General features: G+C 46.7%; 1 protein-coding gene across 1 annotated transcript in view; it reads right to left on the reverse strand.

The window, feature by feature from the left end:
• The window catches only part of LOC127906216 (relaxin receptor 2-like), a 145754-nt gene that overhangs the window by 99386 nt on the left and 28868 nt on the right, over positions 1 to 17500 (reverse strand). The window contains exons 6-7 of the mRNA XM_052457497.1: positions 12579 to 12650; positions 6080 to 6151 (exon numbers count right to left, since the gene is read on the reverse strand). Of these exons, the coding sequence (XP_052313457.1) occupies positions 6080 to 6151; positions 12579 to 12650 (144 nt within the window). The remainder of the gene's footprint in view (positions 1 to 6079; positions 6152 to 12578; positions 12651 to 17500) is intronic.

Genomic DNA, 17500 nt, shown 5'->3' on the forward strand with positions numbered 1-17500 from the left:
GACTTTGGAGACATTTTAAAATGGCTTTTTTTGTTTTGAACCGCACACACACACTCATTATCGGCAGACTCAACAGCCTGGGCTTCTCAAATGATTGCCTCGCCTGGTTCACCGACAACTACTTTGCAGACAGAGTTCAGTGTGTGAAATCTGTTGTCCGGACCTCTGGCAGTCTCTAAGGGGGTGCCACAGGGTTCAATTCTCGAGCCGACTCTTTTCTCTGTGTACATCAATGATGTCGCTCTTGCTGCTGGTGAGTCCCTGATCCACCACTACGCAGACGACACCATTCTGTATACTTCTGGCCCTTCTTTGGACACTGTGCTAACAACCCTCCAAACGAGCTTCAATGCCATACAACTCTCCTTCCGTGGCCTCCAACTGCTTTTAAATGCTAGTAAAACTAGCATGCTCTTTAACCGATCTCTGCCCGCCCGTCCAGCATCACTACTCTGGATGGTTCTGACTTAGAATACGTGGACAACTATAAATACTTAGGTGTCTGGTTAGACTGTAAACTCTCCTTCCAGACCCATATCAAACATCTCCAATCCAAAATGAAATCTAGAATCGGCTTCCTATTTCGCAACAAAGCCTCCTTCACTCGTGCTGACAAACACACCCTTGTAAAACTGACCATCCTACAGATCTTTGACTTCGGGCGATGTCATTTACAAAATAGCCTCCAATACTCTACTCAGCAAATTGGATGCAGTTTATCACAGCGCCATCCGTTTGGTCACTAAAGCACCTTATACTACCCACCACTGCAACCTGTATGCTCTAGTCGGCTGACCCTCGCTACATATCCATCGCCAGACCCACTGGCTACAGGTCATCTACAAGTCTTTGCTAGGTAAAGCCCCGCCTTATCTCAGCTCAGTGGTCACCATAGCAACACCCACCCGTAGCACACGCTTCAGCAGGTATATTTCACTGGTCACCCCCAAAGCCAATTCTTCCTTTTGCCGCCTTTCCTTCCAGTTCTCTGCTGCCAACGAATGGAACGAATTGCAAAAATCAAATCAATTAGATCTCCCTCTCTAACTTTAAGCATCAGCTGTCAGAGCAGCTTACCGATCACTGTACCTGTACATAGCCCATCTGTAAATAGCCCAGCCAACTACCTCATCCCCGTATTATTAATTACCCTCTTGCTCTTTTGCACCCCAGTATTTCTACTTGCACATCATCATCTGCACATCTATCACTCCAGTGTTAACGCTAAATTGTAATTATTTTTGCCTCTAGGGCCTATTTATTGCCTTACCTCCCTACTCTTCTACATTTGTACACACTGTACATAGACTTCTATTTTTATTTTCTAGTGTGTTATTTGACGGTACGTTTGTTTTTGTGTTGTTGTTTGTGTCTCACTGCTTTGTTTTATCTTGACCAGGTCGCAGTTGTAAATGAAGGTGAAATAAATTCAAATTAAAATGTACCCAACTTCTTTTTCACTTTACCAATCATCTGATGATCACTGGGTTTATTATTGCCTCTGAAGTTGTTCTGGTCATTATTATAGAAGGTGTTATTGGTGGGATGACCGGTATTTATATGAGATAGCCACTGGCTACCTGTTACTCCTGGCCACTGGCTACCTGGCCAACAGACTACCCTCTCTACTGGCTACCTGGCCACTGGCTACACTCTCTACTGGCTACCTGGCCACTGGCTACCCTCTCTACTGGCTACCTGGCCACTGGCTACCTGTTACTCCTGGCCACTGGCTACCTGGCCAACAGACTACCCTCTCTACTGGCTACCTGGCCACTGGCTACACTCTCTACTGGCTATCTGGCCAACAGGCTACCCTCTCTACTGGCTATCTGGCCAACAGGCTACCCTCTCTACTGGCTACCTGGCCAACAGACTACCCTCTACTGGCTACCTGGCCAACAGGCTACCCTCTCTACTGGCTACCTGGCCACAGGCTACCTGGCCAACAGGCTACCCTCTACTGGCTACCTGGCCAACAGGCTACCCTCTCTACTGGCTACCTGGCCAACAGGCTACCTGGCCAACAGGCTACCCTCTCTACTGGCTACCTGGCCAACAGGCTACCTGGCCCTGGCCAACAGGCTACCCTCTCTACTGGCTACCTGGCCAACAGGCTACCCTCTCTACTGGCTACCTGGCCAACAGGCAACCCTCTCTACTGGCTACCTGGCCAACAGGCAACCCTCTCTACTGGCTACCTGGCCAACAGGCTACCTGGCCAACAGGCTACCCTCTCTACTGGCTACCTGGCCAACAGGCTACCTGGCCACCTACCCTCTCTACTGGCTACCTGGCCAACAGGCTACCCTCTCTACTGGCTACCTGGCCAACAGGCTACCTGGCCCTGGCCAACAGGCTACCCTCTCTACTGGCTACCTGGCCACTGGCTACCTGGCCAACAGGCTACCCTCTCTACTGGCTACCTGGCCAACAGGCTACCTGGCCAACAGGCTACCCTCTACTGGCTACCTGGCCAACAGGCAACCCTCTCTACTGGCTACCTGGCCAACAGGCTACCTGGCCAACAGGCTACCCTCTCTACTGGCTACCTGGCCAACAGGCTACCTGGCCAACCGGCTACCTGGCCAACAGGCTACCCTCTCTACTGGCTACCTGGCCAACAGGCTACCCTCTCTACTGGCTACCTGGCCAACAGGCTACCCTCTCTACTGGCTACCTGGCCAACAGGCTACCCTCTCTACTGGCTACCTGGCCAACAGGCAACCCTCTCTACTAGCTACCTGGCCAACAGGCTACCTGGCCAACAGGCTACCCTCTCTACTGGCTACCTGGCCAACAGGCTACCCTCTAGTCTACTAGTTTGAGCATATACAATAGAAACTATCCAATAGAAACTATCCAATAGAAACTTTGCAAACTGGGAAAAACAGTGAAGAAAAACCAATGAATCTGCACACCAGTAGGTAGATGGTAACAAACATTCACTGTTGTTTTAGCAGCGATTATAACCATGAGCAGACTTGTTTTTATGTTTATATAGTTGATTTTACAATGAACGGACGCTGTGATCAAATGGATCATGTTGAGCTGCATTCCTGTGTGGTACTGTGATACATCTGGTGATACGGGCTCAGCTGGTTTCTGTTATTATCTGCTAGCTGCAGAACGGACCTTTGGTAGGTCTGTTGTATGAGTGCTTGTGTTTTGTGGTTTATTCTCCCAGTGGGGACCAGATGTCCCATGAGGTTTTCAACTGTTCCATATCTTTTGCATTTGTTTATAATTGCCCTGACAGTGTATAGTCGGGTATAGATAGATAGTGACACAGTGCTCAGTGGTATAGTCAATCGTTTGTGGATGTTCTTGAAGCCATTAACCAGATTGATGAAGGTCTACGACCATCTGTCTCTTTTTCAACAACCGGTTCTTTTGTTTTCTTCGTGGTGTTGGATCACAGCGGGATGTTGCATGTGTGTTACCTCATTTTGATACCCTAGTGAAACAGGAAGTGATGTAATGGCTCAACATAGTTCCTTAGATAAACTTAAATAAGTGGAATTTAATTTGTGATTTATTTTTGGTAGATGTTAATTACAATAATCTTTAAAGGTGCCATTAAGTGTGAAACCTTGATTTTGGAGGACATTGATTTTTAATTAAATCAATCAATTATTTTGTTGGGTTCCATTGAAACATTAATAAAGTACAGTATTTTGAGTTTCTCTCTATAATTATATTGTTTATATTTGTTTAATCATTATTTTTGCATCCACTGTGTTCCAGTCTGTGATAGCAAAACAGTCCTGTAGTTTAGCATCTGCTTCATCTGACCACTTTCCTATTGATCGAGTCACTGGTACTTCCTGCTTTAGTTTTTGCTTGTAAGCAGGAATCAGGAGGATGGAATTGTGGACAGATTTGCCAAATGGAGGGCGGGGGAGAGCTTTGTACGCGTCTCTGTGTCTGGACGAAAGATGGTCCATAGTTGTTTTCCCCTCTGGTTGCACATTTAACATGCTGATAGAAATTTGGTGAGACTGATTTCAGTTTCCCTGCATTAGGGGAACGGTTTAGGGTTGGGGGATATGTCTAGGGTTAAGGTTAAGGGTTAGGGTTAGGGGATATGTCTAGGGTTAAGGTTAAGGGTTAGGGTTAGGGGATAGGTTAAGGGTTAGGGTTAGGGATAGGTTTAGGGTTAAGGTTAAGGGTTAGGTTAGGGGATAGGTTAAGGGTCAGGGTTAGGGTTAAGGATAGGTTAAGGGTTAGGGTTAAGGGTTAGGGTGGGGATATGTCTAGGGTTAGGGGTTAAGGGTTAGGGATATGTCTAGGGTTAAGGTTAGGTTAAGGGTTAGGGGATATGTCTAGGGTTAAGGGGTTAGGGTTTGGGGATATGTCTAGGGTTAAGGTTAGGTTAAGGGTTAGGGGATATGTCTAGGGTTAAGGTTAGGTTAAGGGTTAGGGTTAGGGATATGTCTAGGGTAAAGGTTAGGTTAAGGGTTAGGGTTAGGGGATATGTCTAGGGTTTGGGGAAGGTTAGGTTAAGGGTTAGGGGTTAGGGATATGTCTAGGGTAAAGGTTAGGTTAAGGGTTAGGGTTAGGGATATGTCTAGGTTAAGGTTAGGTTAAGGGTTAGGGTTAGGGATATGTCTAGGGTAAAGGTTAGGTTAAGGGTTAGGGTTAGGGGATATGTCTAGGGTTAAGGTTAGGTTAAGGGTTAGGGTTAGGGATATGTCTAGGGTTAAGGATAGGTTAAGGGTTAGGGTTAGGGGATATGTCTAGGGTTAAGGTTAGGTTAAGGGTTAGGGTTAGGGGATATGTCTAGGGTTAAGGTTAGGTTAAGGGATAGGTTAGGGTTAAGGGGATAGGTTAAGGGGTTAGGGTTAGGGGTTTGGGGATATGTCTAGGGTTTGGGGATAGGTTAAGGGTTAGGGTTAGGGGATATGTCTAGGGTTAAGGTTAGGTTAAGGGTTAGGGTTTGGGGATAGGTTAAGGGTTAGGGGATATGTCTAGGTTAGGTTGGGTTTGGGGATATGTCTAGGGTTAAGGTTAGGTTTAGGGTTAGGGTTAGGGGATAGGTTAAGGGTTAGGGTTTGGGGATATGTCTAGGGTTAAGGTTAGGTTAAGGGTCATTAGGGATAGGTTTTGAATGGTTAGGTTTGGGGATAGTAAAACGTGTCTGTGGTGTTAAGTGTGTTTGTTACAGGGTCCAGGGTTACGGGATAGGTTAACCGGTTTGGTGATGAAATGGATATGTCTAGAAAGGTTAGAAGGAGTCAGGGTTAGGGGATAGGTTAAGGGTCTATAAATGGGGATTATGTCTAGGGTTACAGATTTTTTTAACTAGGTCAAGGTTAGTTTAGATACAAATTCTTAGGTTTGGGGATATGTCTAGGGTTAAGGTTAGGTTAAGGGTTAGGGTTTGGGGATATGTCTAGGGTTAAGGTTAGGTTAAGGGTTAGGGCTTGGGGATATGTCTAGGGTTAACCACTAGGCTAAGGGTTAGGGGATATGTCTAGGTTAAGGTTAGGTTAAGGGTTTGGGGATATGTCTAGGGTTAAGGTTCAGGTTAAGGGTTATGGGATATGTCTAGGTTAAGGTTAGGTTAAGGGTTTGGGGATATGTCTAGGGTTACATGGTTAGGTTAAGGGTTAGGGGATGTCTAGGGTTAAGGTTAGGTTAAGGGTTAGGGATATGTCTAGGGTTAACCAATAGGTTAAGGGTTTATATGTCTAGGTTAAGTCAAAGGTTTGGGATATGTCTAGGTTAAGGTTAGGTTAAGGGTTAGGGGATATGTCTAGGGTTAAGTCAAAGGTTTTTAAGGGTTAGGGGATATGTCTAGGGTTAAAATTAGGTTAAGGGTTAGGGGATATGTCTAGGGTTAAGGTTAGGTTAAGGGTCAGGGGTTTGGGGATAGTCTCCTGTTAAGGTTAGGGGACATCCCTAGGGTTAAGGTTAGGTTTAGAGTTATGGTTAGGGATAGGTTAAGGGTTAGTGGATAGATTTAGGGTTAAGGTCAGGTTAAGGATTAGGAGATTGGATTTGAATGGAATCAATTGTTTGGTCCCCTTTCAAGGATAGTAAACATGTGTGTGTGTGTGTGTGTGTGTGTACTCACAGCCACCATAGATTACGGAGATCACTGAACACACCGAGTTTGAGTGATGAAATGGAGTTGACACTAAGAAACCTGAGAAAGAGAGAGAGAGAGAGAGAGAGAAAGACATCTATAAATGAGCATTATTCCTTCTCCACAACAGATTTTTTGACTAGGCAAGTTAGTTTAGAACAGATTCTTATTTTCAATGACAGCCTAGGAACAGTGGGTTAACTGTGTTCAGGGGCAGAACGACAGATTTGTCCCCATTGTCAACACGATATGAACTTGGCCTTTCGTTACTGACAGTTCCTTCTAACTCATGGCTTGGTTACCTCTGACATGCACTGGGTGGGAGAACATGAGAACATCATCCTGCCTTTCTCCATCCCTCCCTCCCTCATTCCTTCCTCCTTCCTCCTCAACAAATAGTGACAGCTATGCCATAGGATTGCAAAATAGTTTAGGTAGAGATTTTCGATGTACCGACTCCATGGCACATGGTTTGTGAATACAGAAAACATCGTCACGGAATCAGAAGAGTTTTTCCATTTTAAATTGTTATACAACATTCATTCAACCAATAGAATTAATATATATCTACAGTACCAGTCAAAGGTTTGGATAAACCTATATTCAACCAATAGAATTCATATATATCTACAGTATCAGTCAAAGGTTTTTAATTTAAAAAACTAGTATACATATGAAATGAGTAATGAAGGGTATCAACATATATACTGCTGTAAAAATAATTGCATCAACATGATCTCTCTGTACTTTGCGTTCATCTTTTCCTCAATCCTGACTAGTCTCCTAGTCTCTGCTGTGACTAACATCCCCACAGCATGATGCTGCCACCACCATGCTTCACCGTAGGGATGGTGCCAGGTTTCTCCAGACATTCAGTTTGACATTCAGGCCAAAGAGTCAATCTTGGTTTCAGATAATCTTGTTTCTCTGAGAGTCTTCCTCTCGCAAACTCAAAGCGGGCTGTCGTGCCTTTTACTGAGGAGTGGCTTCAGTCTGGCCACTCTACCACAAAGGCCTGATTGGTGGAGTGCTGCAGAGATGGTTGTCCTTCTGGAAGGTTCTCCCATCTCCACAGAGGAACTCTAGAACTCTGTCAGAGTGGCAATCAGGTTCTGTTGGAAGAAGTGTAAAGCCGTTGGATACAAAAGATTTGACCTTGGTCAAACTCCACAGAGGACCTGTGCAAGAAATCCCCAAGACCACTGCAAATCTGACCAAGGACCTTTCCCTCCTAAACTTTCAGACCAGGCGGCCAGCTCTAGGAAGAGTCTTGGTGGTTCTGAACTTCTTTAATTTAAGAATGATGGAGGCCACTGTGTTCAATGCTGCAGAAATGTTTTGGTCCCCAGATCTGTTTGACAAATCCTGTCTTGGGGTCTACTGACAGTTCCTTCGACCTCATGGCTTGGTTTTTGCTCTGACATGCACTGTTAACTGTGGGACCTTATATAGACAGTTGTGTGCCTTTCCAAATCACGTCCAATCAAATGATTTTACCACAGGTGGACTCCAATCAAGTTGTAGAAACATCTCAAGGATGATCAATGGAAACAGGATGCACCTGAGCTCAATTTAGAGTCTCATACCAAATGGCTGAATAGTTATGTAAATTAAATCAAACCTTATGTGTCAGCATACACATGGGTGGGCCTCATACCAATGATGTTAATGCACATACACATGGGTGGCAGGGACAGGGAAATGCTTGTGCTTCTAGCTCCGACAATGCAGTAATAACCAATGAGTAAAACCTAACAATTCCAAAATACTACCTTATACACACAAGTGTAAAGGATAAAGAATATGTACATAAAGATATATGAATGAGTGATGGTACAGAACGGCATAGGCAAGATGCAGTAGATGGTATAGAGTACAGTATATACATATGAGATGAGTAATGTAGGGTATGTAAACATTATATACAGTGCCTTGCGAAAGTATTCATCCCCTTGAACTTTGCGACCTTTGCCACATTTCAGGCTTCAAACATAAAGATATAAAACTGTATTTTTTTGTGAAGAATCAACAAAAGGTGGCGACACAATCATGAAGTGGAATAATTTTGACATTTATCATTTTTGATTTGTTAAAAAGATTGAAATATCCAAATCAAATGTGAAAAATTGTGTCCAAAATTATTTATATTATTATTTATATCTTTATGTTTGAAGCCTGAAATGTGGCAAAAGGTTGCAAAGTTCAAGGGGGCCGAATACTTTTGCAAGGTACTGTAAAGTGGCTTTGTTTAAAGTGACTAGTGATACATTTATTACATCCATTTTTCCATTATTATAGTGGCTGGAGTTGAGTCAGTGTGTTGGCAGCAGCCACTCAATGTTAGTGGTGGCTGTTTAACAGTCTGATGGCCTTGAGATAGAAGCTGTTTTTCAGTCTCTCGGTCCCAGCTTTGATGCACCTGTACTGAACTCGCCTTCTGGATGATAGCGGGGTGAACAGGCAGTGGCTCGGGTGGTTGTTGTCCTTGATGATCTTTATGGCCTTCCTGTGACATCGGGTGGTGTAGGTGTCCTGGAGGGCAGCTAGTTTGCCCCCGGTGATGCGTTGTGCAGACCTCACTACCCTCTGGAGAGCCTTACGGTTGAGGGCGGAGCAGTTGCCGTACCAGGCGGTGATACAGCCCGACAGGATGCTCTCGATTGTGCATCTGTAAAAGTTTGTGAGTGCTTTAGGTGACAAGCCAAATTTCTTCAGCCTCCTGAGGTTGAAGAGGCGCTGCTGCGCCTTCTTCACCAAGCTGTCTGTGTGGGTGGACCAATTCAGTTTGTCTGTGACGTCTACGCCGAACTTTCTACCTTCTCCACTACCACTATTATATTCTGTGTCTGTTGTCATTCAACCAGAACTCCATTGAACAAGGGAATCGGGTGACTTTTGAGTCACATCCCCAGACTGTATTTACAGTCTGTATGTTAAAGCTGACGCACAGTCTAGTTTAAGCCTTTATGGAGAGAGGGTATTACTGTGTGTCTGAGCTGGTACATGCTTTATGGAGAGAGGGTATTACTGTGTGTCTGAGCTGGTACATGCTTTATGGCTATAAGAGGAAAAAAACGAGACGGTTGTTATTTAGTGGGATATTTAACCGTCTCTTGTAGTTCATCTGGTACTTTACTTTTATGTCCCAATGACGAGGCAGGCAGGCAGGCAGGCAGGGGGGCAGGCAGGGAGGCAGGCAGGGAGGCAGGCAGGCAGGCAGGCAGGCACGCAGACAGACAGACAGACAGACAGACAGACAGACAGACAGACAGACAGGCAGACAGGCAGGCAGACAGGCAGACAGGCAGACAGACAGACAGGCAGACAGGCAGACAGGCAGACAGACAGGCAGACAGGCAGGCAGGCAGTTCTATCTCACACAAGGAGAGCGTACCAGCCCATCAACAAAAAAGAGCCTGATAAATCAACCCAAAATGGAGTCTCTCTCTTTATATGGTTGGTTGGGGACAGATCTAGGCTGTAGGCCCTCCTTGGTTGGGGACAGATCTAGGCTGTAGTCCCTCCTTGGTTGGGGACAGATCTAAGCTGTAGGCCCTCCTTGGTTGGGGGCAGATCTAGGCTGTAGGCCCTCCTTGGTTGGACAGATATAGGCTCTAGTCCCTCCTTGGTTGGGGGCAGATCGAGGCTGTAGGCCCTCCTTGGCTGGACAGATCTAGGCTGTAGGCCCTCCTTGTTTGGGGACAGATCTAGGCTGTAGGCTCTCCTTGTTTGGGGACAGATCTAGGCTGTAGGCCCTCCTTGGTTGGGGACAGAATTAAGCTGTAGGCCTCCTTGGTTGGGGGCAGATCTAGGCTGTAGGCCCTCCTTGGTTGGGGGCAGATCTAGGCTGTAGTCCCTCCTTGGATGGGGGCAGATCTAGGCTGTAGGCCCTCCTTGGTTGGGGGCAGATCTAGGCTGTAGGCCCTCCTTGGTTGGAGACAGGTCTAGACTGTAGGCCCTCTTTGTTTGGGGACAGATCTAGGCTGTAGGATCTCCTTGTTTGGGGACAGATCTAGGCTGTAGGCTCTCCTTGTTTGGGGACAGGTCTAGGCTGTAGGCTCTCCTTGGTTGGGGACAGATCTAGGCTGTAGGCCCTCATTGGTTGGACAGATCTAGGCTGTAGGCCCTCCTTGGTTGGGGACAGATCTAGGCTGTAGGCCCTCCTTGTTTGGGGACAGATCTAGGCTGTAGGCTCTCCTTGTTTGGGGACAGATCTAGGCTGTAGGCTCTCCTTGTTTGGGGACAGGTCTAGGCTGTAGGCTCTCCTTGGTTGGGGACAGATCTAGGCTGTAGGCCCTCATTGGTTGGACAGATCTAGGCTGTAGGCCCTCCTTGGTTGGGGACAGATCTAGGCTGTAGGCCCTCCTTGGTTGGGGACAGATCTAGGCCGTAGCCCCTCCTTGTTTGGGGACAGATCTAGGCTGTAGGCCCTCCTTGTTTGGGGACAGGTCTAGGCTGTAGGCACTCCTTGGTTGGGGACAGATCTAGGCTGTAGGCCCTCCTTGGTTGGAGACAGGTCTAGGCTGTAGGCCCTCTTTGTTTGGGGACAGATCTAAGCTGTAGGCCCTCCTTGGTTGGACAGATCTAGGCTGTAGGCCCTCCTTGGTTGGGGGCAGATCTAGGCTGTAGGCCCTCCTTGGTTGGAGACAGGTCTAGGCTGTAGGCCCTCTTTGTTTGGGGACAGATCTAGGCTGTAGGCCCTCCTTGTTTGGGGACAGATCTAGGCTGTAGGCCCTCCTTGTTTGGGGACAGATCTAGGCTGTAGGCTCTCCTTGTTTGGGGACAGGTCTAGGCTGTAGGCACTCCTTGGTTGGGGACAGATCTAGGCTGTAGGCCCTCCTTGGTTGGACAGATCTAGGCTGTAGGCCCTCCTTGGTTGGGGACATATCTAGGCTGTCGGCCCTCCTTGGTTGGGGACAGATCTAGGCTGTAGGACCTCCTTGGTTGGGGACAGATCTAGGCTGTAGGCCCTCCTTGTTTGGGGACAGATCTAGGCTTGTTTGGGGACAGATCTAGGCTGTAGGCCCTCCTTGGTTGGACAGATCTAGGCTGTAGGCCCTCCTTGGCTGGGGACAGATCTAGGCTGTAGGCCCTCCTTGTTTGGGGACAGATCTAGGCTGTAGGCTCTCCTTTTTGGGGACAGATCTAGGCTGTAGGCTCTCCTTGTTTGGGGACAGGTCTAGGCTGTAGGCTCTCCTTGGTTGGGGACAGATCTAGGCTGTAGGCCCTCCTTGGTTGGGGACAGATCTAGGCTGTAGGCCCTCCTTGTTTGGGGACAGATCTAGGCTGTAGGCCCTCCTTGTTTGGGGACAGATCTAGGCTGCAGGCCCTCCTTGGTTGGGGACAGATCTAAGCTGTAGGCCCTCCTTGGTTGGGGACAGATCTAAGCTGTAGGCCCTCCTTGGTTGGGGACAGGTCTAGGCTATAGGCCCTCCTTGGTTGGGGACAGATCTAAGCTGTAGGCCCTCCTTGGTTGGGGACAGATCTAAGCTGTAGGCCCTCCTTGGTTGGGGACAGATCTAGGCTGTAGGCCCTCCTTGGTTGGAGACAGATCTAGGCTGTTGGCCCTCCTTGTTTGGGGACAGATCTAGGCTGTAGGATCTCCTTGTTTGGGGACATATCTAGGCTGTAGGATCTCCTTGTTTGGGGACATATCTAGGCTGTAGGTCCTCCTTGTTTGGGGACAGATCTAAGCTGTAGGCCCTCCTTGGTTGGTGACAGATCTAGGCTGTATGCCCTCCTTCGTTGGGGACAGAATTAGGCTGTAGGCCCTCCTTGGTTGGGGACAGATCTAAGCTGTAGGCCCTCATTGTTTGGGGACAGATCTAGGCTGTAGGCCCTCCTTGGTTGGGGACAGATCTAGGCTGTAGGCCCTCCTTGGTTGGAGACAGGTCTAGGCTGTAGGCCCTCCTTGGTTGGGGACAGAACAGATTAGGGCTGTAGGCCCTCCTTGGCTGGGGACAGAATTAGGCTGTAGGCCCTCCTTGGTTGGGACAGAATTAGGCTGTAGGCCCTCCTTGGCTGGGGGCAGAATTAGGCTGTAGGCCCTAATTTTCTGTTTGTGTCTCTCTCAATCAATTAAATTCAAAGGATTTTATTGGCATGGGAAACATGTTTACAGGCCCTTGCCCTTCCCCTTCTCTCCCTTTCCTCTGTCTACCCCTCCCTCTCTCTCCCCATCTCTCCCTCACTCTTTCCCCACCTCCCTCTCTCTCACCACCTCTCTCTCTCTCTCTCTTTCTCTCCCCCACCTCTCTCTCTTTCTACCTCCCTCCCTCTCTCTCTCCCCAACTCCCTCTCTCTCTCCCCACCTCCCGCTCTCTCTCCCCACCTCTCTCTCTCTCCCCACCTCTCTCTCTCTCCCCACCTCTCTCTATTTCTACCTCCCTCTCTCGCTCTCCCCACCTCCCTCTCGCTCTCCCCACCTCCCGCTCTCTCTCTCCCCCTCTGCCTTCAGTAAGATGCAGACCGGTATGTCAGTACTCACAGTTTCTCTAGTTTGTAGAGTCCACTGAAGGCTTCACTGGAGATTGTCTGAATGCTGTTGTTCTGTAGGAACCTACGAATAGAAACAAATAGAAACACACCGTTAGGAGTGTACTGCGTTAGCAGTGGTTCCACATGACTTCACCGGGTACTAGTAAACATATTGTTCATAGCCTTCTCATTCTAAAATAACATAAAGTCATTCGGTTTGTCGTACATAACACGTTTCTAGCTACAACACAGCCAGTACAGTCACAACCCAGTACAGTCACAACCCAGTACAGTGTTAACCCATAGCAGTCACACCCCAGTACAGTCACAACTCAGTACAGTGTTATCCCAGTACAGTCCCAACCCAGTACAGTGTTAACCCAGTACAGTCACAACCCAGGACAGTGTTAACCCAGTACAGTCCCAACCCAGTACAGTGTTAACCCAGTACAGTCACAACCCAGGACAGTGTTAACCCAGTACAGTCCCAACCCACTACAGTCCCAACCGTGTTACAGGACAGTGTTAACTCCAGTCCCAACCCAGTACAGTGTTAACCCAGTACAGTGTTAACCCAGTCCCAACCCAGTACAGTGTTAACCCAGTACAGTGTTAACCCAGTCCCAACCCAGTACAGTGTTAACCCAGTACAGTGTTAACTCCAGTCCCAACCCAGTACAGTGTTAACCCGGCACAGTGTTAACTCCAGTCCCAACCCAGTACAGTGTTAACCCAGTACAGTGTTAACCCAGTCCCAACCCAGTACAGTGTTAACCCAGTACAGTGTTAACCCAGTCCCAACCCAGTACAGTGTTAACCCGGTACAGTGTTAACCCAGTCCCAACCCAGTACAGTGTTAACCCAGTACAGTCCCAACCCAGTACAGTGTTAACCCAGTACAGTCACAACCCAGGACAGTGTTAACCCAGTACAGTCCCAACCCAGTACAGTCCCAACCCAGTACAGTCCCAACCCAGTACAGTCCCAACCCAGGACAGTGTTAACCCCCAGTACAGTCCCAACCCAGTACAGTGTTAACCCAGTACAGTCCCAACCCAGTACAGTGTTAACCCAGTACAGTGTTAACCCAGTACAGTCCCAACCCAGTACAGTGTTAACCCAGTACAGTCCCAACCCAGTACAGTGTTAACCCAGTACAGTGTTAACCCAGTACAGTCCCAACCCAGTACAGTGTTAACCCAGTACAGTGTTAACCCAGTACAGTGTTAACCCAGTACAGTCCCAACCCAGTACAGTGTTAACCCAGTACAGTCCCAACCCAGTACAGTGTTAACCCAGTCCCAACCCAGGACAGTGTTAACCCAGTACAGTCCCAACCCAGTACAGTCCCAACCCAGGACAGTGTTAACCCAGTACAGTGTTAACCCAGGAAAGTGTTAACCCAGTGTTAACCCAGTACAGTTAACCCAGTACAGTCCCAACCCAGTACAGTCCCAACAGTGTTACCAGTACAGTGTTAACCCAGTACAGTGTTAACCCAGGACAGTGTTAACCCAGTACAGTGTTAACCCAGGACAGTGTTAACCCAGTACAGTGTTAACCCAGGACAGTGTTAACCCAGTACAGTGTTAACCCAGGACAGTGTTAACCCAGTACAGTGTTAACCCAGTACAGTGTTAACCCAGTACAGTGTTAACCCAGGACAGTGTTAACACCAGAGGTGGTGGCAGGGCTTATCCGCTGGTCTAGTGCTTAACACGGATAGCATGGTGAAGGTCTTTACAGTGAGACACCCATAACTTGCTAGGTGTGTGTGTGTGTGTGTGTGTGTGTGTGTGTGTGTGTGTGTGTGTGTGTGTGTGTGTGTGTGTGTGTGTGTGTGTGTGTGTGTGTGTGTGTGTGTGTGTGTGTGTGTGTGTGTATGTGTGTGTGTGGTAACTTAATGAATAAAGGATGAGGAACATAATGAATCCTGAAACTCTATGGGAAAATCACTCTTTAAACACACACACACAAACCAGCATATTCCATCCATCGACCATAATAACAGTCTCTCTGCTGAATAACTAATGCCGGATATGCAAAATTACATCGCTTTGAAAAATGCTGTAAACAAACTCTGACATGACCTACGAACCTTTGCCTTGATTCAAACTGAGGGGGTGGTGTTACTCCTCACAGTTCCAGACAGGGCAGGTCTCAGGGAAGATCGAATACCACAAACTGAAGAAATCTAGACAGCCACAAGCCAGGGACAATCCGCGGCCCCAGCTACTATGGCTAACCCTGTTCGAGCCCTCAAGAAAACCCTGCTAGCTTGAAGGCAGCCAGGCTACGCTAGCAGCCAGGCTACGCTAGCAGCCAGGCTACGCTAGCAGCCAGGCTACGCTAGCAGCCAGGCTACACTAGCAGCTAGGGCCAAATAGCTCCTCAGACCCGGCCTTGATCGGCAGGATCACTGGACAGATAGTAGCGGTCCCGGAGACTGATACCATCCGCGTCGCTGGATCCAAACTCAAAAAGTAGCTAGCTAACTAAGAAACTTTTCAATACACTTTCAAAGCACCAAACTTTTCAATACACTATGCCATGTCTATTGTATATTCATCTAATATTTGAATGATTCAAGAACAAAAAAATACAACAATATCTATGGGCTAAAAACTAAAATAAAATAAACATTAGCTGACATGGACGAAGTTGATCTGGACATTTATAACGAGTTATAAATAGGTATACAACGATTAACAAGAGGAAAACTGATGATACACAACCCATTTTAGGAAAATACACCTTGTGCATTCTACTATTACAATGTTCAAGAGTAAAGTTTAAAAGCTGGATTGAGTTCCTTCAAAAAAAGATATACGGTATATATTATTGGAACCCGCTTCCCCTTACCAACCTTTCAATTACTGACCTCTTAACCGCCCTCCTACCTCCAGCCTGATGAATAAGAACCGGATAAACAGGAGTCAGGCAACGTGCATTCCTACGTGTGTGTGTGTGTGTTTGTTTGTGTTTTCTGTGTGTGATTGATAGTAGCTATATTAAATAGTGAATCTCTCCTGAGAGATGTCAGAGAATGTTATTACAGATCACTATATGACAGTTTAGTGTGGAAAATAAGAAAACATTTCTCCTCCAAGACCTGGGACCTGGGTTGGATTACGTGTGATTGGACGAGCCGCAACAGAACCTGGGACCTGGGTGGATTACGTGTGATTGGATGAACAGAACCTGCAACAGAACCTGGGACCTGCGTTGGAATACGTGTGATTGGACGAGCCGCAACAGAACCTGGGACCTGCGTTGGAATACGTGTGATTGGACGAGCCGCAACAGAACCTGTGACCTGGGACCTGCGTTGGAATACGTGTGATTGGACGAGCGCCGCAACAGAACCTGGGACCTGCGTTGGGAATACGTGTGATTGGACGAGCCGCAACAGAACCTGGGACCTGCGTTGGAATACGTGTGATTGGACGAGCCGCAACAGAACGGGAGAAAAAACAAAGCTATATATATATACAAACTCTGACATGACCTATATATTTATATATATTTTTAAACCTTTTATCTAAACGAAGAAGTCCCACTGAGACAAGGACATTTCAGTATGAGTCACAAGGGGATTTGGGGGTAAAACGCAAAGACGATGATGTCGAAGATGTCCCTTTATGCAAGAAAACTATCTTTGTTTTCGATCGTTATATTGACAAGCAGCCTTAGTCTTGGGTTTTAGAAGGTGAACTACACTCTGGTAAAACACCTGAGGGTTATTCTTCATTTTATTTTTCACTATTTTCTACATTCAAGAATAATAGTGAAAACATCGAAACTATGAAATAACACATGGAATAATGTAGTAACCAAAAAAGAAAGTGTTAAACAAATGAAAATATATTTCATGTTTGAGATTCTTCATAGTACTCTCTGTGTAAGAAATGAACACCTCTAATGTTACAGTAAATCATTTTGTGGTGTTATTTTAACACTGTATGGTGTAATGCCTAATTTACATATTTCCCAGCATGCCTTTTCTTCTTTTTTACATTAACACCCATGACTGTATTTGTTAGTGACAGAGACAAGGCCTGCGGAAAATGTTACTATTTAAGTTGAACTCCATTACTTACACTGAATGTATGAAGTAGAAAGAACACCAGCTCTTTCCAAGACAGTCCAGGTGGAAGCTATCATCCCTTATTGATGTCACTTGTTAAATCAGCTTCAATGAAGGGGAGGAGGTGGGCTTATTCTTCGGGATCAGAGTCCCTTCCATGGGACGGTTGAGCTAACTTAGGCTAATGTGATTAGCATGAGGTTGAGCTAGCACTTAGAGGTTGAGCCAATGTGATTAGCATGAGGTTGAGCTAACTTAGGCTAATGCGATTAGCATGAGGTTGAGCTAATTTAGGCTAATGCATGAGGTTGAGCTAACTTAGAGGATTAGCATGAGCTAATTTAGGCTAATGTGATTAGCATGAGGTTGAGCTAACTTAGGCTAATGCATTTATTAGCATGAGGTTGAGCTAAAATAGGCTAATGTGATTAGCATGAGGTTGAGCTAACTTAGGCTAATGCGATTAGCATGAGGTTGAGCTAACTTAGGCTAATGCAATTAGGGGCCAGAGAGGAACAGTTTACTGGGCTGAATTTAGGCTAATGTGATTAGCATGAGGTTGAGCTAACTTAGGCACATTTTTATTTTACCTTTATTTAGCTAGGCAAGTCAGTTAAGAACAAATTCTTATTTTCAATGACAGCCTAGGAACAGTGGGTTAACTGCCTGTTCAGGGGCAGAACGACAGATTTGTACCTTGTCAGCTCGGGGGTTTGAACTTGCAACCTTCCGGTTACTAGTCCAACACTCTAACCACTAGGCTACCCTGCTGCTAATGCGATTAGCATGAGGTTGAGCTAACGTAGGCTAATGCGATTAGCATGAGGTTGAGCTAACTTAGGCTA

The sequence above is a fragment of the Oncorhynchus keta genome, chromosome 11 (genome assembly GCF_023373465.1).
Source record: "Oncorhynchus keta strain PuntledgeMale-10-30-2019 chromosome 11, Oket_V2, whole genome shotgun sequence".
NCBI classification, from domain to species: Eukaryota; Metazoa; Chordata; class Actinopteri; order Salmoniformes; family Salmonidae; genus Oncorhynchus; species Oncorhynchus keta.